The following is a 23,587-nucleotide window of genomic DNA, read 5'->3' as shown; positions in this document are numbered from 1 at the left end:
GATGTTAATTTTAGTAGGCCACACATTATTTTAGCTGGTTTCTCAATGCTTGCCAAAGCAAGTGAGAGCAAAGAGCTGCTTACAGAAAGTGAACTTCAATACATGTTTATAGTCATTTTCAAAGTATGGGCTTAATGGAGATTCAGATTAAAAAAAAAAAAAGGTTTTCGGGAGTCTCTATAGTCATTAATACTGACTGAATCTTTGTGGTGGAAAGGGTTAAGGGTAGTGAGATGGCTAACTGGATAAAGGAGCTTATTGCCAAGCCTGAGTTCCTGAATTCAATGTGTGTGTGTGTGTGTGTGTGTGTGTGTGTGTGTGTGTATACAAATAAAAAAGACAATTAAAAAAAAAAAAAAAAGGAGTGGGTTGAGGGGCCTGAGTTTAGGGTAGACAATAAGAGATAATGGTAAAGCGCGCTTTGGGATAAGAAACTTTTCTATGCCATTCCATTGATCTGTGGTAGTGCTAGATGCAAACGAGTTACACTCAAGATGGCTGTGGTCAAAGAGGAGACCAAAAAACTCCAACCAAAGCGAAGAAAACCAAGGAAAATCCTAACGGAAAATGCTGACATGAATCGTACTCTCAACAAGTCACTGAACGCTTCCCACGATCTTATAACGTCGGTACGGCGATTCCATCCAGCAGAGAAAGTCGAGGCGCAGAGTTGACAACACACCTCCAAGTTCACACTGAGAACCGGCCCTGCCACCCCGTTAGAGCTCTCTAGGGCCACCTTGCGCCTCTTCCTTCCAGCTGGATACACGCTCGTTTGAAGGACATGTCCTTCCCGGAGAAGGAAGGGAACTGCAGAGCGCCCCCTCCCCACTGCAGGCCAGCAGCAGAAGCGGCAGGTTACAGGACCAGCATAGCCGGCTTCCACCAGCCACAGACAACCCAGAATTCCATGGGGAAGCTGCTTCCGGCGGCACCGGAAGCACGACCGGGACCTCACGGAAGGGACGGACTGAGTGACCCACAATTCTCCTGGGTCCGGAGGGCGACCTCGCCTGGGAGTTGAGTGAGTGGGGTCTCTGCGCTAGGGTGGTCGCGAGTGCCCACGAGAGCCCACGTGCGCTCCCCAAAGGCCCGCGTGGCAGCGGCGATGTTTGATTTTTCACAACGACTTCTTTTTTCCTTTCCAAATCCTCTTACTGGTCCATTCAGACATTTCCGTTAATGCAGCTACGCACTTGCGGCATACGCACCCTCTCCGCTGTGGGAATTGTCAGCCCGAGTTTTCGTTTGCCACTAACCTTATGGCAGTCGGAATGACCCCTTCTTGATTCCACTGTCCTCTGTAAAGTGAGAGGCGTTGGGATATTTAACAACCAAGATTTCTTTCCAGGTTTGAGATTTGGGTTATTTTTCTGATGTGTCTGATTTCTCGATTATATATCTCTGTGTTGGTTTGTCTCATAGAGTCTTTCTCGTTTCATTATTCTGTGCCCTTGTCAAATCTGCTTCACAACTCATTTAAAAATGATTTAAGTAAGATGGGCATAGTAGTGCACATCTTTAATCCCAGCGCTCGGGAGGCAGAGGCAGGTGGATCTCCAAGTTCCAGCCCCTCCTAGTCTATATAGTGAGTTCCAGGTAGCCAGCAAGGCTACATAGTGAGACCCTGTCTCAAAAAAAAAAAAAAAAAAAAAAAAGAAAAAGAAAAAGAAAGAAAAGAAAAAAGGTTTAAGGAATCCTATGCTTTCTGAGCACTTCCTTTTACTTCCTTGCATGATTAAAGCAATGTATTCTCTCTTCTCTGTCTTCCCTGCCCCATCTCCATCTTCCTCTTTCTTCTTTTCTTTTGCATTTTCTTTTGAAAGGTGGTTTTCCTGATATACCTAGCCTGGCCTTGAGCTCCCTATGTAGCTAAGACTGAAGACTGATTTTGAACTTGGCATCCGCCAGCCTTTGCCTAGAGTTGCCTGTGCCAGTAGGCCTGGCTTGAATTTCTAAATCTTAGTTCATTTACTTGGAATTAAGTCAGAATTTCTTTTGATCCTTTTTTTCTTGAACGAATCTTTTAAGGTAAAATACTAAATATTAAACACCCACAAAGCCTCAGAATTATCTATAAATGAGGGGGATGGTGGCTTGTGAATGTTTTTAACATTCATGTTGGTGAATCCTCAGAGAATGTAAGTCATCAGTGAGAAACAATACATTTATCATCTCATTTTTTCTTTGTAACCTTGTTATAGAAAGGCTACAAAGAAACACTTGTACTTTCTTTTTTCAGAACTCAGGAGAATGCAGCTCACAGGACAAGAGTGACTTGCTCCTCCCTGACAGTGCTGACTGGTCTGTAAGAGGTGTCCAGTCAGGGCTTTTGTTACTGCACCAGGTCCTTTCTCTACTACTTTACTGTGTCATTTTCAGCTCTCAATTTTTTCTTTTCTTTGTATTTTTTTCTATGTGTGTATGGTGTGTGTTATGTGTATATATGGGCATATTATGTACATGTCATGGGCTACAGGTAGAGGTTTGAGAACAGTTTTGGGGAGTTGAACCTTTCTTTCCTTCCATCTTTTCATGGATTGAACCCAGGTTGTCAAGCTTAAAAACGCTTTTTCCTGCTGAGCCTTCTCATAGACTGTGTGCTGTGTTTTCATTTTTTGTTTGTTTGTTTTTGAAACAAGGTCCATGAAGCCTAGGTTGGCCCCAGACTTACTATGTAGCCAAAGTTGGCCTTCATGCCCTCACTTCCCAGATGGTAGGATTACAGTCACTTACACCATACTTGGCGGTCACTTATTTCCTTTAAAAACAAACCAGCTAGGTGGTGGTGGAGCACACTTAGAACGCCAGCATTCAGAAGGCAGAGACAGGCAACTTGCTGAGTTTGAGGCCCATTTGGTTCCAGAACTGATAGAGCTACACAGAGAAACCCTGTCTCAAAAAAAAGGAAAAAAAAAGGAAAAACAAAGAAACCAAAAATACTGATGGAAGGCCCGGTGATGGGTCTCATGCCAGAACCCAGGAGGTGGAAGTAAAGGGATCATGAGCTCCAGGCCAGTGTAACAACACAGCGAGGTCATGTCTCAACGCAAGCAATTCAGCATATTACTGTGTCAGTACCATAAATACACCTGAGGAAGATAGATTGGCATGTTCCATTGAAGCTTTAGCTTTATTCCTAATGCTGTGACTCTCTAATACAATTCCTCATGTTGTGATGATGCCCAACCATAAAGTTATTTTGATGCTATTTCATAAGTATAATTTTGTTACTGTTATGAGTTGTAAAACATAAATATCTGGCCGAGCATGGTGGTGCATGCCTTTAATCCCAGCACTCGGGAGGCAGAGGCAGGCGGATTTCTGAGTTCAAGGCCAGCCTGGTCTACAAAGTGAGTTCTAGGACAGCCAGGGCTATACAGAGAAACCAAAANAAAAAAAAAAAAAAAGAAGAACATAAATATCTGATATTCAGGATATTTGATAAGCAACCCCCAAAAGGGTTGTGACCCACAGGTTGGCAACAGCTGCCCTATATGATTAAGGTAGGGCTTAGCAGTTAAGAGCACTGACTGCTCTTCCAGAGGTCCTGAGTTCAATTTCTAACAACCACATGGTGGCTCAAACCATCTGTAATGGGATCCGATGCCCTCTTCTGGTGTGTCTGAAGACAGCAAGAGTACTCATGTAAAATAAACAAGTAAATAAATAATAAAAAAAAATGATTAAGGTAAATTCAGTACAATACTCCATAATTTTTATTCTTTTAACATTCAAAAATAATGCTTAATGTTATAAAACAACAATGTATCCTTTAACAAAATATTTTAAAACATAATGTAGGAGGATAAAGAGAGCTCAGCATTTAAGAGTACTGGCTGCTCTTCCAAGAGACCCACATGGTGGCTGACAACCGTCTGTAACTCCAGTTCCAGGATAAGATGCTGCTTTTGGCTTTTAGGAGCATTGCACCCACATGATACACAGACATTTACAAGCAAACACGCGTAAACACAAAAGAAGAGTAAATCTTAAAAAATAGTGCAACCTCACTCATATAAACAAATATTAAGTATAGAGGAAAGGCTTAAAATAAACATTAAAATAAGAGTGTGTGTGTGTGTGTGTATGTGTATGTGTGTGTGTTCATGCATACTAGGAATCAAACCCAGATTTGTGTGTCTGCTAAGCAAGTATTCTATGAGTCACAAGACCCTGAAAAATAATAATAAAAAATAGCTATTTATTGTTTTTAGACAGTGTCTTGTGTTGCCAAAATAGGCCACAAACTGTTCAAATGACCTTGAACTTCTGATGTTCCTGCTGCCATGTGCATTCTAGGATTACGTGTGTACCATACTCATGCACTCACAATAGTGCGTGCAAGGCAAATGCTCTGCCAAGTGGGCTAAGTTCTTGCCCCTATAATTGTTTCTTGTGGCCTATCAGTCTTATTATAGTAACAGCTAGAGCATAGTGATAGCTATTGTCAGAATAGCACTTGGTATAGCAGCTCATCTCTGACTGGATCACGAGTTCTTTCAGGACAGAAACCCAGCTTGATTTGTGTGATCTATCTGCATGTAGTAAATATTCAATTGATATTCATTAATTTGATGTAAATATTAACCAGAATTTTATTTTTAACTTGTTTTTTTCTAGGAGAAATATGAACCAGAAGCTACTGAAGTTGGAAAACTTTCTACGATTTCACACTATTTGTAGGCAGTTGCACAGCCCAAGTCAAAGAAGACTCTTAGCATGGTGTAGACATGGGTTTGCACCGGCTTCCTCAGTGTGTAGAGATCTGCTGGGTGCCCGGCCCTGGCAAACAGACATGCTCATTGGTTCAGCTTTGCATCAGCACAGACTTCTTGTAACAAAGAAGGTTGTTGCAGATTTATAGCTCCCACATTCCTTAATCTAAAGTCCAAGTTTATAGAACTATGTAGAGGAAACTTCTTTGAGTATTTTGTCCTTTACAGAATACTGTGTAAGCCTATGATCTCCACATATCTGTGTGAGAACAGGAAATTTGGTGGTTATTGTTTTCTAGTTGAAGAACTTACAAGAGAGTTTGCTGATAGGAATAGCCATAATTGTGGTACATATTACAAAATGGCCTAATTTGTTTCCTAAATTGTCCTTCCTTCAACCACGAGTTGAGTCTCACACCTTAGTCCCAGCACTGGGGAGGCAGAAGCAGGCAGATTTCTGAGTTCAAGGCCAGGACACAAAAAAAAAAAAAAAAAAAAAAAAAAAAAAAGGCCAGGACAGCCAGGGCTGCATGGAGAAACCCTGCTGGGGTATGGTTTTTTTCCTTCCTTCTCACTTATATTTTCTGTCCTTTTAATAGGAAAAAAGACCACCAAGATCTCAGTTGTCTCCAGTAAAAACTAAAAAAGAGGTAGAAGTATGGGTTGGAATGACTGTTGAAGATCTAGCCAGTGCCATGGCAAAAGATATAGGTGAGCCTGATTAGTTCACAAGGAAAAACCCTGGGCCTTAAAAGCTTAGGATTTTACTTGAAGTGAAAACATTAACCCATTCTGGGTAAGCTGAACTAGTGTTTCAAATGTTAAATTACACTGATTTTTTTTTTTCATTTTAGAAATGACAAGCTCTAATTATTTCTTGACTCATTGCCAAGTGTAACTCTCTATGCTCTTTTAGTGACTATGCAGGAGTTTTTGTGTGGCACACACCTTTAATCCAAGTAGTTGGGAGGCTTTAAATTTGAGGCCAGCCTGATCTTCACAGAGAGGTCTGGGCCAGCCGTTCTCATACCATGAGACCCTTCCACAAAAATAAATAAATGAATAACATAAAACCCTGGGTCTTGCAAAGGACACAGGTTTGAGTCTCAGCACTCACATAATGGCTTTCAACCATTGTAACTCCAGTTCCAAGGACCCTGATGCCTACTTCTAACCTCTGTGGGTATCAGACATACATGGAGGCAAAACACCCACAAACATGGAATACAATTCAAATAAATAAAATTGTAAATTCATAGCCAGGTGTGGTGACAAACATTTAGTTCCAGTACAAAAGCACGCAGATCTCTGTGAGGCCAGCCTGACATCCAGAATGAGCTCCACGATAGGCCCTCTCTCAAAAACGACGTTCATCAAATTTCTGGACTGTTTACTGTAAATCCAGACTCTTTGATTTTTATTTTTTTATTTTTTTTAGACTGAGAGGATATTTTTACTATTTTTTGTTTTCTTAAGGTTTATTTTATGTGTATTTTATTTATATTTTGCCTGCCTGCTTGTCTTTGTACCACACACATACTGAGTACAAAGGAAGCCAGAAAGGGGTATAGAATTCCCTGGAACTGGAGTTACAGTTGGTTATAAGTTGTCTTGAGGGTGCTGGTAATCAAACCTGGGTCCTCTGGAAGAGCGCTCTTAGCCACTGAGGCATCTCTCTAGTACCTGATTTCCTTCTCTTTTTCTATAATTTTCTGATTTTTTTTCTCAGTAATTTGAGAAATTGTTTAAGACCAGCAGAAATATATTTGTGGGAATAACCATAGCCTTTCGTTTAAAAAAATTATACATTTTAAAGGATTTTGTTACAACTCCCTCCCTCTTCCCCCCCTTCCTTCCTCTTCCCTTTCTCCCTCTTACCCTCCCTCCCTCCTTCTCTGTTCCCCTCCCTTCTTCCATTTTTCTAGCATTACAGATTGAACTCAGGGTCCTATATATTAGGACACAATTTTTAAAAAATTAAATCACAAGGCAACTGTGCTTGCACATGCATGTTATTTCAGCAACTCAGGAAATTGAACAAGGAAGATTAGGAATTCAACACCTACTTACATGAACTCTGGACTCTATAAATGATAAATAGAAAAATAGATAAATCATAAAATCACAGAGATAGTAAGGACTCATGAAAACTTTTCAAAATTGTTTTATTGCACTGATATATTTATTGTGTGTACATGTCCACATGTATGTGCACTCTAGGTCTAATGCCTAGTAATTTCCTTTCACTGTTTTCTGATTTTCATTGCCTTTGGGTTATTGATACCTGTCATCTGTCTAGTAGAACAACAACCAGTGGTGTTCTAGTATACAACTCTCCCCATCTCATCCACTACATTCTTGGTGTTTTGAAGGATTCTACAATGGCAACTGGGAAATGCTATAAATTTTTTTATTGACATTTAATTGACAACTTCCCTGTTTACCAGAACTCCACTGAAGTTAATGATCTTTGCTCATTGTTCTTCTTTTGCTTTGTTCTTGAGAAAGGTCTTACTGTGTTTCAAAACACAACTACATATTTCATCACCACCACAGATGGGTTCATTTTTACAGATTAAAACAAAACAAAACACATTCTTAAGTGATTTATTTCTATTATTTTACTTTTTTTTTTTAAACGTGCATGGCTATTTTGCCCACATGTGTGTCTGCATACCACAAGAGTTCCTGGTGCCTACAGAGGCTAGAAGATGTCATTGAATCCTCTGGAACTGGATAGTTGTAGATAGTTATAAACCACCATGTGGGATCTGGGAATTGAACCTGGAGCCTCTCCAACAGTAGCCAATGCTCTTAACTGCTGAGCCATCTCTCCAATACTAAGAACTCACTTTAAACCTTTAAATGTGTGATTATAAAAGACTGTGCTTTATCTCAACCAGATTGTGTATATGAAGCTTTACTGAACACTGCCATTGACTTAGATTCATTAGAAGCAAACTCACATTTAGATGAAGTCTGGATCAAAGAAGTTATAAAGAAGGCAGGAATGAAGCTGAAATGGAGCAAATTAAAACAGGAGAAAATTAGAGAAAATAAAGATGCTGTGAGAAGGTAAAACTTAGCACATATTAACTAACACTTAACCATGTGGTTTTACTCAGTGTCTTATGGGAAGATTTGCTTAGAAATTTCGTTTGTAGTTAAAATGGATTGTGACTATAACATAAGCATTTATTCAAAGCATCGGAAAGTATATTCAGCTTTTTATGAAACTATGTGAATTTTCATAGCTTGCAGGGTGTATATATTAGTCTGAATTTTAAATTTTGATTCAACTCCACCCACTAATATGAAGATGCCAACTTCATAACAAATAGACAGTCACTGGCTAATCTACTAGGTTGTTCTTTGTAAAAAGGGTGGGAATGGTTATGTCTAATCAAACCTGTTGTGTTGTTATCAATGAGTGCTTGTAGCGAGAGCCGTGGACCTATCACTGTCACTTCTGATATTTAAGAAATGAAACTCCTTTGCTATTAACTGTAGGCCTGAGACAGATCCAGCTTTATTAAAACCAAGGTCCCCAGTTGTTACTATAATGGGTCATGTTGATCATGGAAAAACGACCTTACTTGACAAACTTCGAGAAACTCAAGTGGCAGCGATGGAAGTCGGAGGCATCACCCAACACATTGGTGCTTTTCTTGGTATGAACACAAACACTGGTGTTCGTGAAAAATGATGCTTGTTTTCTTTAATTAAATGCCATGCTGTGAAATAAACAGACTCTGGAATGATCATGTGTAGAGCAGGCAGCTAAATGTTGTCTTAGACTTTCTGTAAAAACAAAGTTATTTTACTGGTTTTGGTTTAATGAGCCTAATTCCCCTGGCACCTGGCTGGGTGGTGAGCACTTTATGTTCTTTCTCTTTTTTATTTTCACAACATCATGAAATAGGTATTAATATTTATTTCTTTTAAGATCTGTAAGAAGTGAGACTTCTTCGGGCTCTGTAACTTCTCCAAAGTACATAGCTGGTAAATAGCAAAGCTAAACTTTAAAACATGTTCATATTAGGCTTAAATTTAGAGCTATCAGCTATATACCAAATTTGCCTTTGTGTGGCTTGAGATAGTTGCTGTATATAGCTGCAGTTTGGTGATGTACAAGTAATCACCTTTATGGATTCTCTCTCCAGAATGGTAATCAGTTGGTACATTTATCAAAGTAGCTTTATTCTAGAAATATAAAGAATTTTAGCATTAAATTATTACATGAAAAGAAAGTATTTTATGATTTCTTTAGGAAATTTCAGACTGTGTTCTTCTGGTTAAAATTAGTGGAAGCAATAAAATTAAATTATTGAGCTGGGCATGGTAGCACACACCTTCAGTCCCAATACTTCTATGAGTTCAAGACCAGCTTCATCTACATATCAAGCTCCAGGCTAGCCAAGGCTACATGGAAAGACCCTATCTCAAAAACAATAACAAAAAAACCCCACACATACTATGTTTAATGAAGTGAAATATTCCTTTGTGTTAAAAAGTAAACTGAAATAATTAGTATTCTTGCATCTCTGTTTCCACAGTCTCTCTGCCTTCTGGAGAAAAGATAACCTTTCTTGATACTCCTGGACATGCTGCCTTCTCAGCAATGAGAGCCAGAGGAGCTCAGGTCACCGACATTGTTGTGTTGGTTGTAGCTGCAGATGATGGGGTAATGAAACAAACTGTGGAATCCATTCAGCATGCAAAAGATGCAGAAGGTATGGAAGGTTCTATGCTGAGCTCATAAAGTAGGAAGTGTCCTTTTTTTTTTTTAAAGGGCTTTCTACAAAGATTATAGCTGGGCATAATGGTACATGTCTTTAATACCAGCATTTGAGAGGCAGAGGTTGGTGGAACTGTTAGAGGCCAGCCTGGTCTATAAAGTGAGTTATAGGACAACCAAGGTTACATAGAGAAACCCTGTCTTTTTTTTTTTTTAAAGATGTTTATTTATTTTATGTATATGAGTACACTGTAGCATCAGACACCCCAGAAGAGGGCATCAGATCCCATTCCAGATGGTTGTGAGCCACCATGTGGTTGCTGGGAATTGAACTCAGGACCTCTGGAAGAGCAGTCAGTCAGTGCTCTTAACCTCTGAGCCATCTCTCCAGCCCCGAGAAAAACCCTGTCTTAAAATGAAACACACAAAGCAGAATTGTAATTCTGGGAACAAGGGAGATGTCTCATCAGTTAAGCTGCTCTACCAGACAACCTGCTTTTGGTTTCCAGTAACTATGGCAGTTCACAACTATGTAAAACGATAGTTTCAAGAGATTCAATACCCTCCTCTGGCCTCTGAGGATACAAGGCATGCATGTGGCACACATATATAATATGCAAGCAAACACTGAAATACATAAAATAAAACAAATAACATTCTTAAAAAATCTTTTTATTTGCTCTTTGAGAGTTTTGTGTGTTTTGATCATATTCATTTTTCCTCCCTGACTCTTCCCAGATCTTCTCCTCTTCACCATTCACCCAACTTTGTGTCCTTTAAAACAACAAAATCCAAGAAAACCATTCAAGACCAGTTTTATTGCTGAATAAGATCACTCCTTTCTAGTTCTTTCTGAACTCTGGATAGCAAGTTTTACTTAGCTGTTCAGGCTCAAATTCCTCTCTAGGCTGACTGATTCAATCTGGCTTCTCTCAGTTTCTTAACTGAATTCCTCTATTTGGCCTCAAACTAATTCTAGAAACCTATTCTAATCTTCTGGCTCCTTCTCATCCTCTGCTTGTTCTGTCTTTACATGTGTCTAGCTTGTTCTCTCTTCAACCTCTCTCTGTATAACTGTCTCAGTAAGACTGCCTTTTCTCTCTCTGCACTGCTCTCACATAGCTTCTCGTTCCACTCTCCTCATGAGAGTTGGGCATATCCTATTCTGTCAAATCTTTCTCTGATTTATCACTTTATCTACCACTCAATTAGATATTATATTCAAACATAGATGCTTCCTTCTACAAACTAACTTTACCTTCATTGTTTAGGATTAAAGATATGCGCTAAGGGCTGAGCCACACCACAATTAGAAACAGTTTGTTTGTTCTTTTCTGTATTTAACACAATTTCAGGGTTCACAGTGTGATCAAATACCCTGCAACACAACAGAGTCTGGTAATGTAAGTCTAAAGTGGGTCTTTTCAGCCTTGATTAGTTATGTGAATCCATTGGATGAAGAGAAAACCAGAGCAGGTTGGTATTTCTCACAGCAAATGTCTGGAATTGAATGAGTTTCTGTTTGCACTTTTCATTACTCTCTTCCAGTTCCTATTATCCTTGCAATCAATAAGTGTGACAAGACAGATGCTGATCCTGAAAAGGTGAAAAAAGAGCTCCTAGCTTACGATGTGGTGTGTGAAGAGTATGGTGGTGATGTTCAAGCAGTGCATGTCTCTGCACTTACGGTAAGTTCCAGCATTTCAGGACATCATGCACAGTGCTTCATCCATAAGGACACCTTTTGGTTTGTTGTTGTTGTTGTTATTGTTGTTGTTGTTGTTGTTTTTGAGACAAGATCTCTCTATGTAGTCCTAGCGGGCCTGGAACACACAGCAATCCCTTTGCCTCTGCCTCCTAAGTGCTGGAATTAAAGCCATGTTCCACCTTGACTGGCCACTTTTATTTTGAGGCAGTCTCAAACTACCTATGGCCCAAGTACTAGAATTACATGAGTGTCCCTCCACACTTGGTTTACACAGTGTTGTGGATCAAACCTAAACTTCATGCAGGCTAGGTAAGCACTGTACCAACTCAGGTGCATCACTAGCCCCTTCTACTGTTTTGAGATAAAAAAAAAAAAAAAATTGTTTTAAGTGATGGGGCGATGGCTCCATTGGTAAGGTGCCTACCAAAGAAGCATGAGGACCTGATTTCTGATCCACACCCACGTGATAGCTGTACATAGTAGCACATATCAGTAACTGTAGCACAAGGGAGACAAGTATATGCCTGGAGCTTTCTGGCCAACCAGCCTAGCCAATCAGTGAGCTCTGGGCCCAATAAGAGACCCTATCTAAAAAAAAAAATAAGGTAGAAGTGTAGAAAAGATGGTTTAACTGTTAATACCACTTTTACTCTTGTTGAGAACTCAGCACCCACATGACATCTCACAACTTGCTATAACTCCAGTTCCAGAGGGTGTCATGCCCTCCTTTGGCCTCTCTGGGCACCAGGTGCACACATGGTACACATAAATACATGCAAGAAAAGTAGTCATATATAGAAAGGAAAATAAACCTAGCTGGGTTTTTTTTTTTTTTTTTTTTTTAATCTTTATTTACTATTATATGTTAGTACACTGTAGCTGTCTTCAGACACACCAGAAGAGGGCATCAGATCTCATTACAGATGGTTGTGGGCCACCATGTGGTTGCTGGGATTTGAACTCAAGACCTTTAGAAAAGCAGTCAGTGCACTTAACCACTGAGCCATCTCTCCAGCCCCCTAGCTGGGTTTGTTACACACACTTTTAATCCCAGCACTTGGGAGGCAGAGGCAGAAGGATCTCTATGATTTTGAGGCCAGCCTGATCCACAGAGTGAGTTCCGGGACAGCCAGGACTACAGAGAAACCATTTCTCAAAAAACAAACAAAACACCCAGATGCTAGAGAGACGGTGGTTAAGAATACTTGCTGTTGGGGCTGGTGAGATGGCTCAGCGGGTAAGAGCACCGACTGCTCTTCCAAAGGTCCTGAGTTCAAATCCCAGCAACCACATGGTGGCTCACAACCATCTGTAAAGAGATCTGACGCCCTCTTCTGGAGTGTCTGAAGACAGCTACAGAGTACTTACATGTAATTAATTAAAAAAAAAAAGTTTAAAAAAAAAAAAAAAGAATACTTGCTGTTGTTTCAGAGGATCTGGGTTTCATTCCCAGTACCCACATGTTGGCTCACAACTGGTAGGATCCCATTCTTTTTTTTTTAAGGATATTCTTTTTCTTTTCTTCATTTATTTATTTTATGTATATGAGTGCACTGTAGCTATCTTCAGACACACCAGAAGAGGGCATCTGATCCCATTGCAGATGGTTGTGAGCCACCAGATGTGGTTGCTGGGAATTGAACTCAGGACCTCTGGAAGAACAGTCAGTTCTCTTAACCGCTGAGCCATCTCTCCAGCCCCAGTATCCTATCCTTTCTTTGGCCTATGCAGCACCAGGACTGCACTTGGTGCATATACTTAACATGCTTGCAAATACTAATGCACATAAAATAAAAATAAATTAATCTAATTTTTAATACAAAAAGAAAGAAAACCACAATTGTGGAAGCAGATAGAGGAGACACAGTTAACTGAATGGAACATGTGCTTATCAAAGTCTAGTAGCTGCCTGTTAAAATCGTTCCTGTAAATATTTGTCCTCAGGTCAGGTTTTCTTGCTGAAGGCTTGCTGCTCCTTTTCATTTTGTAAAGTTGGCTATTTCATGGCTTTAGTTCTTAAAGAGAAAACTGTAGCTGTCCTAAGATTTATTTGGTCTTTTACCCTGAGATTTAGCAATATCGTTTACTGATAATGTATTACCCTGTTGTTAAAGGGAGATAACCTGATGGCTTTGGCAGAAGCAACAATTGCTCTCGCAGAAATGTTGGAACTGAAAGCAGATCCCACAGGTCCAGTGGAAGGAACAGTAATAGAGTCTTTCACAGACAAAGGAAGAGGGTAGGATTGTACTAAAATGATTATTATTCTGTTTGATTATTTTTGTGACTTGGTTGTATAGTTTTACTGCATGCTCTTTCTGGGTTTTATATTTTTTTTTAAAAGTATGTTTTCAAAGTATTTCATTGCACTAATACACTGAATACAAAAATAAAATTGTTGTCAGGAGACCAGCCACATCAACTGTCTATATAAACCTAGTCACATTTTCATGGCTAAAGTAGTTAAATTGATTTGTTTTTCATCCACCACTGGCCTACATATTTGCATTTATAGGTAGAATAACAATGAGGTGATATATCAGTTGTTGCATTTTAGTTTCTGATTCTTTGGCTTAACCCAGAGGGGTCTTTGTAATAACATGCTCTTCTTGAATGTTCTGACCAGAAGCACAAGAGATTTTCTCATTGCTTTCTATGCTGTTAAGAGCTACGAGCAATTGCATAACCCATGTGTAGAACAGGTTAGAAAGCAGGCTAGGATTGAGTCAAAACAAACTGCCTGTGGCATTTTCCCCTTTAAATACTTAGTGCAGTCACATAGGACTTGTCAGTTCGTGATCTCCTTACTTCAGTTAGCAAGAGACAGCTTTCCCAAGTGTGTTCACCCAATCTTTCCTCTGTTGAAAGACTTGGGGCTGCTTCTATGTCTTTCTTCTACTCCTTGGCTGTTGTGAAGAATACTTTGTTTTTATTTTTGGTTTTTGTCATGGTGAGGACAAGTCTAAGACCTGGCCCCGTGTGGTTACATACATACTTATGTAATCCCAACATTTTGAAGGTTAAGGCTGGAAGAGTCAAGGCCAGTCTAGATTAAGAGACTGTCTCAAGAAACTACACTGAGTGGCTGGAGAGATGAATCAGCAGATAAGAGCACTTGCTGCTCTCACAGTCTCTAGATTTAGTTCCCTGCATCTTTATGGTAACTCCAATTCCAGGGGATCTGATGCCTTCTGAGAGCACCAGGCAAGCATATGGTGGACAGACATACATACAAGTGAAACACTCAAGACACATAAATCTAACCCACACTGAAAAAAAAAATTAAAAAGCTCTGATTTCCCATGTTAAGCAAGTATAGTATGATAAATCCTTGGCCAAGTAAATGTCTTTGTTTTTAAATTTGAAAATTTGAGAATTTGAAAGGGAAATTAATCCTATATATTCATAGGTGCATGTGTTTGTGTGCACATGCTTCATAAAGCTATTTTTGTTCTATTTAAGAAAGTACAATTGTGTCCTGATTAAGCTTTAAGAATACTTACTGTTTATATTCATTTTAGTCCTGTTACAACAGCTATAATTCAAAGAGGAACTCTGAGAAAAGGCTCAATTCTAGTTGCTGGGAAGAGTTGGGCAAAAGTACGACTAATGTTCGATGAAAATGGAAAAATACTTAATGAGGCCTATCCCAGCATGCCAGTGGGAATCATAGGCTGGAGAGACCTCCCTTCTGCAGGAGATGAAATTCTTGAAGTAGAATCTGAGGTATTCAAGCCTAATTCCCTAATGTTAGATATTATATGATGGTTTTTTGTACCAGTCTGTAATATTTAATGTTAAATAAGAATGCTGATATTGAAATAATCATAGTTTGTAAGTGACTGTGAAGAGAACAGTATACCATTTCAGAATCTAACTGTAGTATTATATTTTTCAGATAAAGTTTTAAAACTGTTTCAATTCTATTTAAAATTCCTAAAATTATAAAAATGAGTGGTTTCATACATGAAATTAAGCTGATTTCATAATAGGGAAAACAACCTCTAACCTAGCAGACACTGGTGCCTGTCTCAGTAAATCATGCTAGTTTTCCCTGTAAAGCCAAGGGCCCGTGAAGTGATTGAATGGAGGAAGTCTGAGCAAAAAGAAGAAAAAGGCAAAGATGACCTGAAAATAATGGAAGAAAAGCGAAAGGAACACCAAGAAGCACATCGGAAAGCCCGTGAGAAGTATGGCAGTCTGCACTGGAAGGAGAGAGCATATATAAAGTACCTTGAAAGAAAAGAACAGAGACCCTTAAAGCCCAAAGAAAAGGTAGAAAGGGACTCAAATATACTTCCTATAATTATTAAAGGTAACTTTTTGAAAGTTTTACAACTATTTAAATGTTTTTAATTCTTATAATTCATTTGGGACCCCTCTCCTTTAGTTTTATATAGAGGTGAGGGGTGAGGAGTTGCAGTCTTGCTCTCTAAGCCCAAACTAGCTTGGGCTTGCTCTAGAAGCCAGGCTGACCTTTTCGCCTGCCTAGCCTATAAATGTCCAAGTTACAGATGTGCACTGCCACAGTAAATCCTTAATTGAAGTAGAAACTAGTTTAGTGGTTGGTGTTCAAAAATCTTTTTTCTGAGCAAGCAGATTATATTGATTTCATTGCAAATGTATCTTTATTTGTATTTTATCAGTAAGTTGTTATAATGCTAAAGTTAAAAGTGATTTTAGTGATGCTATTCCTGTCTTAGCTTTAAAACAAATTGTCATTTTATATATCTGCCTTTTACAACCAATACATTTTAAACACTTGCTGCATTTGTAGGTGATGTTGATGGGTCTGTGGAGGCCATCTTGAACCTTCTGGATACCTATGATGCTTCCCACGAATGTGAACTAGAATTAGTACATTTTGGATTGGGTGACATCAGTGAAAATGATGTTACCTTTGCTGAGACATTTGATGGTAAAGATTCTGTTGACTGTATGTTAAACTGTGTTCGTTGGATCATATTTTATGTGTTTTACCTGTTTTGTGTTTGGCTGATCATTGGCCAGCATTCTCTCCTGTGCAGGAATAATCACAGATAATCCATCTGTTACACCCACAGCAAACTTGGGAACCATTGCAAGATCAAGCAGTGTTCCTTGATTTTTTTTTTTTTAAAAAGATTTATTTATTTATGTAAGTACACTGTAGCTGTCTTCAGACACTCCAGAAGAGGGCGTCAGATCTCATTACGAATGGTTGTGAGCCACCATGTGGTTGCTGGGATTTGAACTCAGGACCTTCAGAAGAGCAGTCGGGTGCTCTTACCCGCTGAGCCATCTCACCAGCCCGATTTTTTTTTTAAAGCATTATTATTGCCCTGGTCAAAGGGTGCAATTCCAGATATCTTTCACCCTTTGAGTGCTGTTAGCAGTCTGTTTAGAACTTTATACCACCTTGTAATGCCATTGCCAGGACAGTTGACTCTTGTAACCAGCTCTGGCACCAGACATGCATACACATTATATACATGTAAGCAAAACATTCAAAAGAAATCTTTAAAAAAATGGTTTTAAATCATGAAGAAAACATCTTTGTAAACAAGATGTAGTAATAATTTTAAATTTTCCTAGTTTTCATGAAAGTCACAGAATTTCTCTATAGCTACGTAATTTACAAAGAAGGAAATAAAACCATTTTGACTTGACTTTCTGCCTCACAGCTAAGTAAGTGGCTGTACTGTAATGCTTGTGCTAACAGAATCTTTTTTCTGCTTTCCAGGTGTTATTTATGGTTTTAATGTGGATGCAGGCAGTGCTATTCAGCAGTCAGCTGCACAAAAGGGAGTTAAGATTAAACTTCACAAAATCATCTACCATCTTATTGAAGATTTGCAGGAGGAACTAAGCAGCAGATTGCCCCACACACTGGAGGAGTGCCCAATAGGTGAGCGCTGCTACTTTGCAACATTTGTACTATGGCACTGTAAATAGGACCCAAAAAAAGCAAAGCTTAGAAAAATAAATTCACCGTCCCAATACATAGTGTGTATTCTAGAAAAAAATGACTACCATGAGTGAGAATTCATGGTGACTTAAGTCCCATAAAAGTTACCTTATGCCTAGAGGATACAAAAGCAAACACAATGACTGAAGAATTTGGCTCAAGTCTACACATGAACAGTGCTCATAATATAGGCTGTCATAGAGGAGCCTTTGGTTTTGTCTTGATATATTGAAAGCATATAAAGTATCAAATTTTTTAAAGTATTCTAGCATATTCTTGGCCAGTTTAAAGGCCAAATTTATTTTAAAAATTGTGAAATAAATTCATTTGCCTCATTATTTATATATATATATATATAATTAGTGTGTGTGTGTGTATTCCCACTTAAAACCAGTGGCCAGTTTAGGGGAGTGTTATAGAGCACTAACCTTAATAGAATAATCCATCCAATCTATGATCATAATTTGTCTAAAAAAGACTAGATTTTTCACCTAGATCAGGTTCATAAATTATATGTAGTTGTCATCTCTTATATCCTATTTAATCTGGAATAACTCTTGAATTTATTCTTTTGACCTTAACTTTGTTCTTTTATAAGATCTGGTTTTGCAGCTTTATTTTAGGCTACTCTGACCTGCTAAATATTAGCATACTATACAAGAGTGTATTATGTTTTTGTTCCAAGAGCAATCTGGGAAATTCAATTGAGGTTTCCAGGAATAAGTGGGCACAACAGGTATCACTATTACACCCAGTCAGCAACACAAACTAGTGCTGCTCAACATATTTAAAAAAAAAAAAAAAAAACAAACTGAAGTGGCCTAGAATTCATACTGCCTCTGTCTCCCAAGTTCTGGGAATAAAGGTGTGTACAACTATGCCTGGCAACAGTAGGTTTTTACAGAGCAGAGAAATGGAATCTTTTTCAGTCTATGTACATGTGTGTGTGACCTGTGCCACTGGAGGCCAGAAGTGAATGCTGGATTTATTGGAACTGGAGTTACAGATGCTCAGTAGCCACCATGTAGGTGCTAAGAATCAAGCAAGTTACCTGTTGTATGTCTGCATCTGCCTCCCAGCCATTACATCATTTTCTTCCTAAAGGTGAGGCTTCTATACTAGCTACCTTCACTGTAACAGAAGGGAAGAAAAAAATTCCTGTTGCTGGCTGCAGAGTTCAAAAGGGACAACTAGAAAGACAGAAGAAGTTTAAATTAATCCGGAACGGCCAAGTTATTTGGAAGGGTAAGCAGTATCGAAATCTATTTCTAAACTGAACAGCCCCCTCTGTGTAGCCATCCAAAACCTATGCTCTAACTGCTCCACCCCAATTAGTTCTCTAACACCCCATAGTTTAAGTCTATTTTTGCTCCCAACATTTAAGCTGTGTTTTGTCCCCATAACTGAGGACTGAACCCAAGATCACACACAATGCACACTAGGGAACCCAGGGACTTGCCTGCCATCTTTGAAATTTTTTTTTCTGGGTACAACCTCAAAAATAAAGATTTAGACTACCTTTAAAATGGGAGATTTCAGATCGATGTCTTGGAGCTCGCTGGTATAGAGAAGAACAACAGGTAAAGACATTTGCCACATAAGCCCCACAGCTTGTGTTTAATATCCAAAACCCCATGAAGGTTGTCCTGACCTCTACAACTACCATGGCACATGGATCTTACACACTATATGACTTTAGTAGGTAACTTGCTGTTTGTTGAATATATTTACCGTGACCTTTTTTTTTCTTTTAAGGCTCATTAACCTCACTGAAACATCATAAAGATGACATTTCAGTTATAAAAACTGGTATGGACTGTGGTCTCAGTCTAGATGAAGAAAAAGTTGAATTCAAACTGGGAGATCAAGTCATTTGTTATGAAGAAAATAAAGTTCCAACTAAGACTTCCTGGGATCCAGGATTTTAAAAGCACATTAAAAATGGTAAATGTATTGTTTTTAGTTCCTTTATTTAAATACAGGGTCCTTTTGTAGTAGTGTGCATTAACTATGTACCATCGTGCCTAGCTTGTATCTCTCATATAGTGAAAATTACCAATGAACACTGAAAACATTCAACAGCTCATGCACATACCAATCAATACAGTATATTTCCATATACTCCAAGCCGCTTTGACTTGGCACCTTGAATTTTTGTAAAACACACGTCATGTCTCTTAAAGCAAGATCAAGGGGATAAGGATTTAACTTCTACTTCCAATTCTACAAGATATTCCACAACCCCTTAAAAGAATTCTGACCTCAGTGTCTGCCAGGAAAATCAAAGTTTTACATTGGCTTAGACAGCTGCAGCTCATACCTCTCAGGAACAAAGTCACACAGCCAAAGAAACATTCAATAAAACAATACTAAGTATGAGTTCCTTTTTATTAACACATACACAACTACTTGTCTTCTGGTTTGTTGAAGCAGTAAGTCAGACAACACTTGCCACAGTAATGCCTGTCAAAGTGGCTACCCATGAAAACTCCAGCACCACATTCATCAGAAGGACACTCCCGACGAAGTCGGCTAATTTTGCCATTTTCATCCACCTTATAGTATTTCAGCACAGCCAACTTAACNTTCTTCCTCTTATGCTTATTCTTCTTGGGAGTGGTGTAAGACTTCTTCTTCCTTTTCTTAGCACCACCCCGAAGTCTCAACACAAGATGAAGGGTAGACTCCTGTTAGTAGAAGATGAAACATTAGCACTGTAGCATCAACAATTCTAACTCTAGCCTATCACCCCAGCACTAGGAATTTTAAGGAGGCTCAGGAATCCAGTTCAAGTTGGCCCTGAGCTACAGTGCTCATCCAGAGTTAGTGGATTCACTACCTTCCCTATTTCTGCATGTTTTCCCTCAAACCTACCTTTTGGATGTTGTAGTCCGACAAAGTACGGCCATCTTCCAGCTGCTTACCAGCAAAGATCAACCTCTGCTGATCAGGAGGAATTCCTATTAGAAGAAAATATATTGGGCTTAATAGAGCAAGGTACATGCCCCATTGTTGTGAATCAAATGATTGCTAACAGCGGACACAGACTTAGAAGCAACTTTTTCCAAGAGAGTAAAAGCTCTGGAACTTTCTCTGTAACCCAGGCTAGCCTGGAACTCAGAGATTCACCTGCCTCTGCCTCTTTAGTTTTGGGATTAAAGGTGTGGGCTGGACCACTGCCCAGCCTGAGCATTTTAGTCTTTGTGAATCAGTAAAGAGGAAAAGACTAACTTGTTAACAGTCACACATTTTTTAAAAACTTGTCTTGCAGAGTTTCCAATTAATCAGAAAGCCTGACAATACAGTCAGGAATATTTTACTTTCAAAAGCATGTAGATTTGTTAATCTGTTTTCTACCCTAAGAGCAAACGTGTCTAAGTCACACAAGCCAGTAATTTTTCTAGTGACTTGCCTTCCTTATCCTGGATCTTGGCCTTTACATTTTCTATAGTGTCCGAGGGTTCAACCTGCAAGTTTGATACATATAGTTAATATACGGTTACATAGTAATTCATTAAATGCAAAACGAGCAAGGAGGAGGTGAGCTACAGGTAATTAAGACCACACCGCGCGAAAACTACCAAGAGTGCTACAATCCAAACTAGTTCCCATAGCAGGGCGAGAGACGGCCGAGGAAGCACACGAACGCGTCTGCCCGGAGAAAAGCGTCTCCCACCCCACAGCCGGGTAGAGCAGACGAAACCGTACCACACCGAAAACCAAGCGTTGGTCTTGCTAAGCACCATAATCTCAGCTCAAAGCCGAGCTTCAGAACTCAAGCCTCAGAAACGCGCTCTCGCGCACCGAGGACCTCAGTCAGGCCTTGGCTTCCTCAACGCCACCCGTACCTCGAGCGTGATGGTTTTTCCCGTAAGGGTCTTCACAAAAATCTGCATCGTGGCGGCGGCTCCACCTGCATTCGAAAAGAGACGGATTAGATCCGGCGACACCGGTGAGAGCGACGCGTAGGGCCACTAGCCGGAGCGCAGCCACAGAGCACACACTCACCCGCGATGGCGGATCGGAAAGGAAGACCCGAGCGTGGCCGACCGGGTCTCCTGGCAGAAGGACCCGCCCCTTAGGCGGCCACACGCGTGCCTGCGCGCTGCAGCGGAATCGCGGCTGTCTAACGCAGTGCCAGACTTGCTCGGCGCTCGATTTCTTTACGCTCTTTTCTCGGTTTGCCTCAGAATGGCCTCGAAATGGTGTGCTCAACTAAAAATACCTCAAAAGTCTTTCTTATACAGCCGATGCGATTAGGAGGGGCTTTCCTTAAAAGGGGGCTTGTGAAACATTAAGAAGAGAGAGGTAAAACAAGTCTGTCTGGGAATTGTAGTTTTACACTGCTTTCTTCTTGCTAGAACTACTTGTCCCAGGATGCATTTCCACACTTCCGGGATCCCTGATTACACTGTCTAAGCTGTGGAGGGCTAGGAGAGAGTCGGGTGAAGACTTGGGGGTGAGGCGCAATGATTTTTGGGGGGGGGGCTCTCTGGAAATGCCCAGGAGGGAAGGCTGAAGGGCTAGAAAGGCATTTGGGGCTGAAGGTGTCTGTCGCACCCTAAGTGCAGGGTTCTGCCCCTTCCGGTAGTCCTTCCTAGCGTTCCGCTACCCGTCATCCGATCGGAAGTAGCTTTTGAGCCTCACGCGCCGCCCTAGTAGGAAACGGTTAAATGTATTGAAATTTTCATCTTTTCAAGTTTTAAAAAGCATACGATAAGAAAATCTGCAGAATGTTTAGTTTTCGACTACAAGTTTGAATGTGGAGAGTGTCCATCTTGGAGAAAATAGGAGCATGTGCTCTCGGAGAAACTTGAAGCTGTTCGAAGCTGGTGCCTGCTCTCAGTCCCTTCACCTCACAAGCCCAGCGCCCTTTCTAATCCACCCTCTCAATGTCTTATCACCCTCGCCGTCAGCGTGGGCGTGCTCCGTTTTCTTATAACGAGGATCCGTAGCTTCCTAATCTGTTTGCTCCTTCCTCATTTTAATATACTAGCTCTGCTGCCTCCAAAGTACACGTTTTGAAAAGCAAAAATGTAGGGCTAGGAGATGTCACAGTAGGTAAATATTCGATATACAAAACCCTGTGTTGGAACTCAAGCACCCACTTTAAAAAAGGTTGGTGTGCCTGGCCGAGTCTGTAACATGGTAGGTCAGCATAGACAGGAGACTCCCTGGACCTCATTGGCCAGCAGTTTCAATGAGAGATGGGGGCCGTCGACCCTACACACACACACACACACACACACACACACACACACGACATATATATTTCTTAAAATAAGATAGGGCTTCCAGATGGCTCCATCAGTAAAGAAAATTTACATCTCATCTAGAGTTCCAACCTTGAGATTCAATTGGTGGAGAAAACCAACTCTAGCAAGTTGCCCTCAGACTTTCACAGCGCCCCTTACCCCAGAACTAATGAAATGCAAGCCGGGCGTGGTGGCGCATCTCTCTCTCTCTCTCTCTCTTTACTTTTCTTTGCGCACGTCTTTAATCCCAGCACTCAGGAGGCAGAGGCAGGTGGATTTCTGAATTCGAGGCTAGCCTGGTCTACAAAGTGAGTTCCAGGACAGCCAGGGCTACACAGAGAAACCCTGTCTCAAAAAACAAAAAAATAAAAATAAGAGGTAGACTGATTCAAGACCCACACACACACTCATGTTTCCACACATGTACCCACACGAATGTGAACATAAACAGAAAAGTAAACAGTGATGGTGTTATTCCACATCATTCAAATATTTTACTTTGGGGTTAAAGGTTATCTGAGCATGTGTGGGGCCCTAGAATTGATATCCAACACTACAGAGAATAAAATGTGTTACCTCAAGTATGAAGAACAAGGGCATAACATAAAAAGATAGTTTTGTCAGAAAAAAAAGCCCCTAAAAGGACATTATTAGGCCACCAAAGGAGGAACTTGGGTTTCTGCCACTACTACTCTGATGTGAGCACACGTGCCCCAGTGACTGTGCCCTTCCCCTGTCTTTTGAGTATTTGCAATTACGTCATCTGTACTGTGTCTTGCCAAATTGTAAGCTCCAAGGAGTCAGGACCTTATTTTACTTATTGCTGAATCTCTAGCAGTAAAATACTAAATAGACATCCAATAGTGATTGAACTAATGAGTAAAACAAATTGATTTTATATTTGAGAACACTTTAGGCCAGTGACATGGGTCCAAGAGCTAATGCACTTGCTGCCAAGCCTGCTGACCCAGTTGCTGGAACCTCCAAGGAGGAAGAAGAGGAAGGGACTTCCATAAATTGTCCTCTGACCTCTATGTGTGCACCATGACAAGCATGTACCCACTCACAGACACTAAGTGATTTTTTTTTTTTTTGTAAAATTAGCACTTTAAGCATACATTGCTTATGGCTTTGCTCGGGCTACTTTATGTCCTCTTGTAAATTATATCCTCTTGACTTTTTGTTATCCAACTCATCAAAATTACTGTGGTGTCTCCCTTA

The 23,587-nt window shown here is 40.1% G+C and overlaps 3 protein-coding genes across 7 annotated transcripts in view; 2 read left to right on the top strand and 1 right to left on the bottom strand.

Moving 5' to 3' along the window:
• Positions 1-932: 932 nt before the first annotated feature.
• Mtif2 (mitochondrial translational initiation factor 2) lies at positions 933-19,061 on the top strand. 4 transcript variants are annotated; one of them, XM_029545178.1, is made up of 15 exons: positions 933-1,024; positions 2,243-2,347; positions 4,624-4,849; positions 5,318-5,429; positions 7,622-7,793; positions 8,229-8,389; positions 9,275-9,451; positions 11,005-11,144; positions 13,279-13,403; positions 14,686-14,890; positions 15,227-15,479; positions 15,942-16,082; positions 16,887-17,051; positions 18,216-18,356; positions 18,867-19,061. In XM_029545178.1, exons 3-15 carry the CDS (start codon positions 4,631-4,633, stop codon positions 19,037-19,039), a joined length of 2,184 nt encoding a protein of 727 aa, XP_029401038.1. In that variant the 5' UTR covers positions 933-1,024; positions 2,243-2,347; positions 4,624-4,630; the 3' UTR covers positions 19,040-19,061. The 4 variants fall into 4 exon arrangements, with proteins under 4 accessions (XP_029401038.1, XP_021066103.1, XP_029401037.1 ...); XM_029545177.1 differs by having other exon boundaries at positions 937-1,351; XM_021210444.2 differs by lacking the exon at positions 2,243-2,347.
• Positions 19,062-19,481: 420 nt separating this feature from the next.
• Positions 19,482-21,316, bottom strand: Rps27a (ribosomal protein S27a). The gene is made up of 5 exons (XM_021210792.2): positions 21,120-21,316; positions 20,960-21,024; positions 20,524-20,578; positions 19,986-20,071; positions 19,482-19,798 (listed from the first exon to the last, which is right to left on the bottom strand). The coding sequence occupies exons 2-5, from the start codon at positions 21,005-21,007 to the stop codon at positions 19,517-19,519; spliced, it is 471 nt and encodes a 156-aa protein (XP_021066451.1). The 5' UTR covers positions 21,008-21,024; positions 21,120-21,316; the 3' UTR covers positions 19,482-19,516.
• The window catches only part of Clhc1 (clathrin heavy chain linker domain containing 1), a 30,272-nt gene continuing 27,913 nt past the window's right edge, over positions 21,229-23,587 (top strand). For both annotated transcript variants that reach the window (XM_021210790.1, XM_021210789.1), the window contains exon 1: positions 21,229-21,419. The gene's annotated coding sequence lies outside the window, so the exon portion shown is untranslated. The remainder of the gene's footprint in view (positions 21,420-23,587) is intronic.

The sequence above is a fragment of the Mus pahari genome, chromosome 13, assembly GCF_900095145.1.
Source record: "Mus pahari chromosome 13, PAHARI_EIJ_v1.1, whole genome shotgun sequence".
NCBI classification, from domain to species: Eukaryota; Metazoa; Chordata; class Mammalia; order Rodentia; family Muridae; genus Mus; species Mus pahari.
The sequence above is the reverse complement of the archived record's forward strand: the minus strand, read 5'-3'. Positions and strand labels throughout refer to the sequence as shown.

Excerpts from the sequence above, each read along its gene's own strand:
- Mtif2 (XM_021210444.2), top strand. The coding sequence starts at position 4,631 with ATGAACCAGAAGCTACTGAAGTTGGAAAACTTTCTACGATTTCACACT. Across the intron at positions 15,480-15,941 it reads ACTTCCTATAATTATTAAAG|GTGATGTTGATGGGTCTGTG; the intron begins GTAACTTTTTGA and ends CTGCATTTGTAG. Across the intron at positions 17,052-18,215 it reads ACTGGAGGAGTGCCCAATAG|GTGAGGCTTCTATACTAGCT; the intron begins GTGAGCGCTGCT and ends TTCTTCCTAAAG.